The 10,438-nt window shown below is 39.3% G+C and overlaps 1 protein-coding gene across 3 annotated transcripts in view; it reads right to left on the reverse strand.

Annotated features, from left to right (window-relative positions):
* The window catches only part of LOC101860667 (4'-phosphopantetheine phosphatase), a 33,489-nt gene that overhangs the window by 15,570 nt on the left and 7,481 nt on the right, over nucleotides 1–10,438 (reverse strand). For all 3 annotated transcript variants that reach the window (XM_005102728.3, XM_035970906.1, XM_013085029.2), the window contains exons 6-10: nucleotides 9,897–9,989; nucleotides 7,465–7,627; nucleotides 4,330–4,517; nucleotides 2,721–2,802; nucleotides 1,394–1,494 (exon numbers count right to left, since the gene is read on the reverse strand). In XM_005102728.3, coding sequence (XP_005102785.1) covers nucleotides 1,394–1,494; nucleotides 2,721–2,802; nucleotides 4,330–4,517; nucleotides 7,465–7,627; nucleotides 9,897–9,989 — 627 coding nt within the window. The remainder of the gene's footprint in view (nucleotides 1–1,393; nucleotides 1,495–2,720; nucleotides 2,803–4,329; nucleotides 4,518–7,464; nucleotides 7,628–9,896; nucleotides 9,990–10,438) is intronic.

Raw genomic sequence — 10,438 nt, forward strand, 5'->3', positions numbered from 1 at the left:
CACACACACACACACACACACACACACACACACATTAAACACACACACAGAAACCACGGACCAAAATCAATATACGTGAAGTTCAAAATATCTGTTTGTAGACCCCGAATAAAAACTAATTCATTATAAAGGCAACAGCTGCCTTCACGAACAACCTCCAGACCCAACATAACCAATCAGCCAAAACGCATGACTGGCTCATCATAGTTTCCTTGTTTGGGTTTTTTTTTTTTACATCACCTCATTAGCAAAAGTAAACCTAGAAAAAAAAAAAACATAAATGAATTACTGAGAGCAAAAAATGGTCTTTGTTCATTTACCCACCAGTCAGTGGTCAGCGAGTAAAACAAATTATGTCCAATGTTTTTTTTTGTACGTATAAGTGAAATTCAATGTCAAAGCAAAGCAGTGACCCATTTTGAAAAGTGATAATTGACGAAGTCTTACACTGAGCTGTTAGTGGGTGGTTGGCGGGTGCTCTGGTGTGGTCTGCTTCTTCTTTCCTATCAGACAACTATCGTCCTTATCTCCCCTTCTTCATTTTTAATGTTTGTTACTCTCTTTTAACACCTCTAATCTTCTGGTGCTCATACGACCTTATGCAGCTGCGAGCGCCGTAAAACCTCTACTAAACTAAACACTGAGCTGTTAAGACGCACAGCAGCATCTCTTTGCCCTCTCAGCAATACCCATACTTTAAGAACCACAACAAAAAAAAGGCCTGGTTAAAATAAACCAGAGGCCAGATGTCACAAGTTTGCACTTGCAAGTCCACCTTCCTGACCCGACCAGATCCTTCCAACATGTCTAATTGAATAAGTGGAAAATTCTTCTAATAAAAGTCCACCAATTTCTATTTTACTTTACTTTTCCAGTCCAGTGGTCATCTGAGTTCTAGCCCTTCAGCCTGTCCGTATGGCAAAGAATTTACAGGTTTTTATCAGCTGTGTTTTGTCGCTGTATAGTGTATTTCTGAAATCTGGGAAAGCAGGTAGGTGGCCACTTCACTATGCAGATCACTAAGTGCATGGCAGGTAAAGAGGTGGTGTCCTACCACCTTCTACCGTCTGAGTGTTTGCACTGACACATTAGCACGTCTCTGCAGTGTTAAAACAAAATGATCCTAATTCTAAGTGTATAAGTGAGTGGTTGGCAGGTGCTCTGGTGTAGTTTGCTTCTTCTTTCCTATCAAACATCTATCGTCCTTATCTCCCCTTCTTCTTTTTTATGTTTGTTACTCTCCTGTAACATCTCTAATCTTCTGGTGCTCATATGATCTTATGCAGTTGCGAGCGCCGTAAAACCTCTACTAAAATTAATCTAAGTGTATAAAGACTTGATTAAGATTATAAGAAAAGGGAGAAAAAACTATAAAAGGCCACAGTGAACTTACATCCATAGACATTTTCTGCATGTAAGAAGCACTGGTGTGCTTTGGACTCTGAAGTCCAGAACTGCCGGCCAGGTTCTCACCCCAAGAATAGCGTTCAGCATCTGGATACAAGTAGAAAAGAAAAAAACCATCAAAACATGGCACCAACAGTATGATTCATCAATAGTCTGATATTATAACACTAATATCACTTGGTGGCATTGGTGGCCTAGTAGTTAGGCTCTCAGACTCGCAACCATAAGGTCGTGGATTCGAATCACGTCAGGGACCCGACGTTGTGTCCTTGGGAAAGGCACTTTACACAAATTTTCTCACTTCACCCAGGTGGGAATGGGTACCCGACTATAGACGGCGAAAGATCTTGTCAGTTTGTTAGTGTTTGAGCCCTTAATCAGCTCCTTGCACTGTATACTTCCCGAGAAGCTGAGAATGTTTTGGAGTGTTCTATGGTCTGCTGGGGTAATAATATTGTGTAAAGTGCATAGAGCCTGCTGTTGAGCGGGGAAATGCGCTATACAAATGCTATTTATTATTTGGTGACAAAGAGTGGAGGGGAGGGAAAGGGAGGGGGAGGGGGAGGGAAAGGGGGTTATGGTAGTTTTAACACTTTTTTTTTTTTGGACCCTGCCCAATTCTATCATCCGGCGCTTTTGTGTTTAGTAATAACAACAAACTGTGCTGTATTTTTTTTTAAATAGCTCGCAACTGCATAAGGTCATACGAGCGCCAGAAGATTAGAGGTGTTACAAGGGAGTAACAAACATAAAAAAGAAGAAGGGGAGATAAGGACGATAGATGTTTGACAGGAAAGAAGAAGACCACACCAGAGTACCCGCCAACCACCCGCAGTGCTGTATTTTGGGTTTTGAAATTAGCTGTTAGTCTTAGAGTAAACACAAAGGAAAATGTTTTACATATAAATAAAAACATTAATAAATAAGTAAATACATATGTTTCTTCACTGTTATAACGTTTTTTGGTAGCTTTAACACTTGTTTCACCAAAGCTAACTGGGTGATTCGAGTGATAGAAAGCACAATGTTCCAGTGTTCTGATTTCATTCAGCAACAGAATCCATGGCAGTCCCACAGAGGCCACCAGAACTCCCTGAGTAAAAAAAACTGTGCCTGGAAAAAGGGCAGTGACATCTGCATCATTAATTCCCTTTTTTTTAAATCAGAAAACAATGAAACCTAAAAAAATCAACACACAAAGGGCAAAATTTAGCAAGGTCAATGATAGTATATTTTCTCCCAGAAAGCAATAAAATACCATTAACAAGACATTATTTGCTTGTTTTAGTCAATAAAAGTGACATAATTCCTACCTTCTTCCTCCATGCCCTTTAGAAAAGCTCCAATGGCACACAGGTACCCTTCGTGGCGAAGAAACAGTGCTTGGATTTCTCCCTGAAAAAAAATTATCAGTCAAATAGAATTCATCATTACACTCCATCCATCTGTGAACTTTCTAAATTTACTTCATAGCCTTTCATTCATGCACCTTCCAATCCACCAATGTCTGTGGTATAATGAATAGGGGCTCTGCCTGAGTACACAGAAGACCAAACTTTGATTCCCATGTGCGGTGAATTCTTAAGGAATACGGCACTCTTTTGCTGGGACGTTGGATTCCTCTCAACACACGTTATCACTGACAGGAAGGGTTGAAACGCACCTCTTAAATTATCTAAATTGGGTTCATGGGGATGTAAAATACCTACAAAACAAAACAAAAAGTTACATCTTTTAATGTTCTTTAAAAATTACTCACATGTCTTTGAATGCATTCTTACATGCATGTTAAAGCAACTTATTTGAGGTGGAACTTGGCTGAACTAGATCAATATTTTTCCAAATACACAGTATATAGTTCTATATAGTACAATATTACGTCATCATATGATATTTATTTAAAGCGCCATTGAACACGCTAAGGTTACTCAAGAAGTGGGATCTCCAAATTCAATGTCCATCCAAATATGACAAAGCCTACAAGGTGGAAAGCCTTGAAAATTCACGTAACAGCTCAATTTTTAAAATGACTCACTGCATTCAAATCTCCACTATAGATCAGTATGATAACAACTGAGCTAACAACACACCTAGAGATAGCACGCTATGTGTGTATCTAAAGTGTTTAGTAATGTCTACATCTAAGAAGGAGAGAACCATACTGACATAGAAAAGGTTATAATTCGCTTCGAGGGATACCGTTTTAAAAAGGGATATATCACAACACAGTAACAAAGGTACAAAACCTAATGAATGCAGCCCCTAAACACCCACTCTTAATTAAGCAGGTTTCAACAAACAATCACAGCACCCCAATTGGTCGCTTTTAAGCACAAGGGGGCTATCCTGAAAAATGCTGTTTTCAGAAAATCGAATGTAAAATTTTTGCCCCTTGTTCAGTTTCTTAAAAAGACAAGGAGAGTTTTCTCTATAACCAAACAAATATACACACCAATGAAACCAAACTTCTCCTATAGGTAAGGCATTGCCCACTTTGGGTGTAGGTCAAGATTTCTGGAAAACCCCGAAATATGGGTTTGCCCTCTTGTCCTTAAAAATCCAATTAAGACAGAACTCAGAGAAAAACAAAAATGTAAACTGAGGGGGAAAAAACTGAAGCTGTCATATTTTTCAACCATCTGAAAACTAATATCTAGAAACTTCTACTTTTTTCCCTGCGTACAATTCCCAAAAGCTCTTGTGACTCAACGATTCAAAAATTCACTGAGTGGTACTTAAAACAGGTTTTATCTTTGTAAGTCATCATTGCGTTGCACGGCCGGTATTTAAAGAAAAGAACTGTGGTTTGAACATCAGTTTCCTGGATCGCTAACAACAACGAACATCAGTTTCCTGGATCGCTAACAACAACGAACATCAGTTTTTCCCTTGCCGTCTTCAAAAGCATCCATTTCTACCAACCTTTGACCAGAAATTGATGGCAAACGTCATGGTATGCATTGTGAACGGGTGGCCGCGTATGAAGAAACCACCAAAATAAATCTTTTTCACCCCGTGCAGCTTGGCCTGAAGGTAGGCAATCTGCCCGATGTCGTTGCTAATGCACAAGAGTAGACTGCGAGCCACGTCTTCTTTCTTGAATTGTTGCACTTGAAAAAAAAACAGAAAGATACAAAACATGCTTATTATGTCTTAGTTTTAGTTTACAAGAGTTTTATGGCACTTGCAACACACATAGGTCATATAAGTGCCGAAGATTAGGGGTGTTACAAGAGAGTAACATACACAAAAAAAGGAGGAGAGATAATGATGATAGATATATATGATAGGAAGGAAGGAGAAAATTACACCAGAGCACCCGCCAACCACACAAATCCTTATTATAAACAGATATAAAAGTTAATAAACAACTGAAGAAAATCTAAATAGGAGCAAAACTAAAAAGAAAACAATTTCTAGGCTTACAATTTAAAAACAAAAATTCTACATCAAAGAGACTCTCTCCATGATTTCCCCACGAAATCCATACAAACATCACAAAGTCGAGTGACTTAGGTGGAAACATTCATAAGGCAAGAGGAAGAGAGCAGATACAAACAGCACAAGAAGAGAACAAAAAAACTATGTTAACACACAAACACTGATGAATGCAAAAACAAAATGAGCACCATGGACAATAACAATTTTGATATAGAGAAAGGAACATCTGTACAAAATTGAGCATGCAGAACTCAGTAGGAAAAATTTTCAAAATTTAAACCCAAACAAGAATAAAGAAGGTGCTAAATTGTGTCCGTCAAAGTACTAGAATCATTCTTTTAATTAAGCATTTTCAAAGGACAAATCTGTAGGAATAATACTGACTCAGCAAAAAGATAAAGTTCAATTCTGGACAGCGAAACTCAACACCGCTCCAGTCTGAGGTGTAGTAAGTTATGCAGGTCCAAGCTAGCAGCCTGTGATTCTAATAGCAGTTTGTATAAATGCTCATCACACCCATGTAAAAACACATGCAACAGCTCTCCACACGGAGGTGTTTGACAAAATGGTCGGAAATGTTCATGTAATCCTGAAAGTCATTGGTGTTGCAGAGAATTCACATGGTATGGATGGGGTTTGAACGTGATGACAGTGTTTTATGGATGTACTGGGCTGACATATAGGTAGGGGAGTTCTTCAACCTCCTCTCGATAATATTGAGCTCGGGAACTCACTTCTATTTGTAAGATGCTACTTTTCTAGTGTCCTTGGTTCAATTTCAACCCTGTTTCTAGCACAAAAAAAGAAGCAGCTTTGCCAAAGTAGAATATCGGATTTGGTATGTCCAATCATCAGTGTATAAGAGGTACTTTTGGTAGTCAGGATTCCTGCCAGACGAAACCCATCACATCGTTTGTAGCAACATAGTAGAACGTGAAATGATGCACCGCCATTTTAATCTTGTAATAAAAAGAAGACAGCTGGCAAGTCCATTCAACACCACAGAGTTTGTCACCTTCACTTAAGGATTTGATGACCATTTCCTTGTTGGGTGTTGCTTTCTGTATTGTTTCTTTGCGCTTTCAATGTTTTAACCAAACTTATGTCTACGTTGCCGCAGTAATCACGTAAACATTGCAATAATATTCACAAGGATGGAGCAAAGCCAAGTTGAGCTCGAAAAAAATTTGCTTCACCAGAGGGATCGCTGCTCTATTTCAGTATTCTTTGACATGTAGAGCCATTACACGTTAGTGAAACTTTGGAAAGGGGCCGCAAGATACAGCTCAATTGAGCCATACAGTAAAGTGATAATGGTTATGATAATTTGCTAAATAACCCCTCAATTCAGAGGATACATCGGCCATACGAACATTCATGTTTGACTGCTCATTCATCACCCAGTTCCTAACACATCATGTTCCAAAGTTCGATGACATAAAGAACAGTCAGCAAACTCTTCTCCGTAAACTGTCAGCTATGTTGTTGAAAATACCTGAATGCGCTTTATTTTCTTAACCTTTGGTCTCTTGATTCAGACGCAGAAAGCACTTCCCTCGATCCCATCATCTTTTTTCAATGAATTACAAATGTCCGCTACGGTGGCCATGTGAGTCTCCATACTGCTTTTTTAAAATCTGTCTCTTTCCTCATAACTGAATTCGTCACAATAGTGTCTATTATTCTGACAAGAGCATCTTTTTCGATCAGTCAGGCTATTCCATCTTTTTGTCATCCCTGCCTTTTGGTCTGATTTCGTCTTCAGTTGTGCTAGCCAATCTTTTTCTCTCAAGAAGGACATCTCCCACCAGGATAATTTTTACCATTTTCTTCTTCCATTCCTCTTCCACCAACCTCCCTGCCGCACTTGTCGATAATCTTGTCACAACAATTCATTCCTTCTACATACATCAGATCAATAAAAATGCATTCTGCCTCCTTCGAACCTTATGTCCATTAATTCCATTCAACGTGATTGCCGCCTACAGCTATAGGAACCTCTGGCAATAGTATAAAAAAAATCTCAAACTCAGGGTAATTCTTAAGAAGATCATTGATAATTTCTGAAAGTGAAATATTCAAAACACCAGGGTGAAGCGGAGCCGATGATGATAGCCATGTGCAATACCATGGCTCCATGATAGAGGTGAATAGTGGATAATTTGCTGGAATGCAGTTGCCATCGTATGCGGTCTTCTCCTATGTCTTTGCCAGACTCAGCTTTACCAGGCATCTTCCCCGAAATAATATATCCTCATACACAGGCCAAAAAGTCAAGAAAGTGGTATTTCAAAAAGACTAGCATTAATTATAGAAGAACAGCATTAACATGGCTGAACTATTCTATAAACCTGACAAAGATTGCCAGTTCATAATTTGGGAGGGTTTTTTTTCATTCGATGATTTGTTCTCGGTCCTTTTTTTACAAATCGTGAGTCATAGATTGAAATTTTTGCATGTAGCCGGTTTGTGCATAACACAGACGATATCAAGTTGTTCAAGCCCTGGGCCTCAAATAGCACAATATTGCAAGCCAGAAAGAGAATAACTTCACCCAGAAGGTACTTAAGGAAAAATACACAACTTTACAAGAAGAATTGTGGAAAAAAATCCAACCTGATGTGTCTCTTGGAGAGCGGGCTGCCTTGCCAAAGCTGCTAGCGATGACATCAGCACCCAGGCCAATAGCCCCGTAGTTCCCACCATAGATGTCTTTGACCAGCATGTCCACAGACTTGTGGTCACCTTGCTCAGCCAGCTCCAGGAGCTCATCAAATTCCTAGTGAGTGTGTGGGGCGGGAGAGTTGGGAGGTTGTGGTTGGTGGGTGGGGGGGTGGAGGGAGGGGGGGGGGGGCAAGAGTTCGGGGATGGGTGGGACAGGAGATAGGGAGAAGGGGGGAAGGGTTGGGAGTCCGTGGGAGTGGGGGAAAGGGGAAAGTTGAGGTTGGAAGGGTTGGGAGGGGGTGGGGGAAGGGAAAGGCAAACAAAATTTGTGATATTTTAAGTAGTTTAGTGAAACATATCGACTTAATGACCATCAATAAATACCTGGAAAATAAAATGTCAGAAAGAGACAACAAAGAAAGAAAGTAAATTCTACAAGTGGCACCCTCTTATTGCCTACAAACACAATAAAGGGAACCATATCAGCGCATTAATTATAATTTAAAGCAGTGAAAGAGAAAGTTAGACAGAGACAATAGATAGAGGACAAAAGTAGAACCTACAAGTGGCATCCTCATAAAGCCACAAACAAGAGTTTGCGAATGAGGAGAGAGAAAAATATTGACACAATAATAGTCATTTAGTAGGTTGGAAAAGTATGAGAGACAGAGAGTAAAATCCCTGAGGTAGAACCGGCCACCCAAAAACATACTTTGCAATACATTAAACCATGACTAATCCTAAATGATTTAAGGTGTCATGAACGTGCTGATGAACTTGCTGGCAAAGCAGCACCCAATGGCCGAATCATACTCGATCCACCAGTGGTGAGAGCCTTCACGACCAAGAGAAGAAAGGCTCCCACACACTCAGCACAATAAAAGAAAAGTGTGAGCAGGGCACAGGGAAAAAAGTTTGCTCAGAGGAGTGATCAGGCGAGTCTCAAACCAGCTCTCCATGGAGACAATTAGCAGGAAGACCCTGGGGTGGACAGTGGAAAGGAGAGATGAGCAGCTATGGACATGTGCCGCCTGATATGATTCTAGCTCTGGATGCAAGTAATCCAAGTAAGGTCTTATCAAAACATCTTTCCTATTAGGGTCCACCAGACCTAAGTTCCTTCACACCAACAGAAATACAGAGATACTTGATGTTTGAAAATATAGACTGTAAAACGCAGAGCGGGAATTTGTGTTATGTAAATTAATGTTAACATAAACTTCTCAAAAAGTGAAATGGAGAGCCTACTAAACCCACTCAATCCCGTGACTGAAATATCTCGGTCAGCTCACGGGCTGTGTTCAATCCCACCACCGATACAACTCGGTTCTATAGTTTTGTTCCGTATACAAATTATTTTGTTTCAGAAAATGGCATCAAGTTTTATATAAAGTCAATTTATTATTTCCCAGGCCCATTCTGCCCAGAGGGTTGTTGGTATTTTGTTTCTGCTGTCATTACACACGGAGAAATCGCGGTTTTCATGAAGGCACTTTCAGCATGTTTGTTCACACAGATCAGCTGGGCATGTCTCACAATCAATTCTCTCTGCCTTTCTGACGCATACATTTTTTTATTCATGAAAAGTAATCAACAGTCTATATTTATTATTATACATGACATACTATGCAAAGATCTGACACTCACAAGGATATTTGAATACCAATGTAGGCTTGCTCTTGCTCATTCGGCCTTGAAAAAAAATAGACCCCCAAAAATGACAAATTTGTACAACACCCCAAAGCAAAACTACTTTAGCTACATACTTCAAGTTTAGTCAATCTATAGATCCATCTTAGGTTGTACTTTGTGCCAAATTTCAAAGCAATTGGATGACATTTCTGGTTACCAGTGGGCCATTACATAAGTGCCAAAAAGACCGGTTCCTGGGTATTATTTCAGGAAAAACTCCCGGGATTGAGTGAGTTAACAAGCAAACCTCTCTCTTTCTTGCACAAAGGAGAAAAAGTTTAAGCCAACCGCCAAAAAAATATATATTACATAATATTTTTAACAGGTTTAAGTATACCAGCCTAACAAAGCTTCCCTCCCAGCTTACATTTGTAAACTTTAACTATAGGCAAACATACTTTATTCAGGCAGGTCACACGACAAATGTATACATGTGTGAGGCATGCTGACAGAATGAGTAACTTCTCGCAACTCAAGAATGGAGAAGTCGGCCGAAAATAAACCCATCAACTCTGTAGACTTAAAACTGAAGATATTTTCCACAAGTTAAATACATCTTTTATCATTTCATGCAATAGATTGTAGAAACTATTTTGGCGCATAATATATCTGTGTCCATGGGGCTGAAATCCAAGAATTAAGTCATCTTGTCAGAACACCTCACATATATATGCAAATTTTCGACCACATACCCTTGCAGATGTGAGCAGTGAACCCATGCCCCAGAAAGTTCCACCCCCCATGGACGTTCCTCCAATCCTCTCAAACTTGCTCTCCGATTCCACCTGGGGACGTAGATGTTAAGAAAACTTTAGATTTGAATAAGAATATTACTATTATTATTATTATTATTATTATTATCATTATTATTATTATTTGAAAGTAAAAATACATATACTATTTTGTGCTGTAAGAGTCACTGATGAGATGAAATGAATGAGGAGAAAATAAATTAACACATCGTCGGCGGAGAATTCTAACCGTCCAACTCTGATTTCGTAAATTTTACAGGAGAGATAAAAAACTGAATTCAAAGGCTCCTATGGGGATTTACTATCTTTAAATGCGCTAGGCTGGAATACATGACTGTACTTTTAAGTATTTAAAACAAAATTGCCGAAATTTTATTATTTTAAGTGCTAAACCAGAATTATACGGATAGACCGCTCAGTTTTGGATTTCTAACCGTCCAAGTGTCGACGAACGAATTGTTCGTTTAGAATTCTCCAACCCG

The sequence above is a fragment of the Aplysia californica genome, unplaced genomic scaffold (assembly GCF_000002075.1).
Source record: "Aplysia californica isolate F4 #8 unplaced genomic scaffold, AplCal3.0 scaffold00336, whole genome shotgun sequence".
NCBI classification, from domain to species: Eukaryota; Metazoa; Mollusca; class Gastropoda; order Aplysiida; family Aplysiidae; genus Aplysia; species Aplysia californica.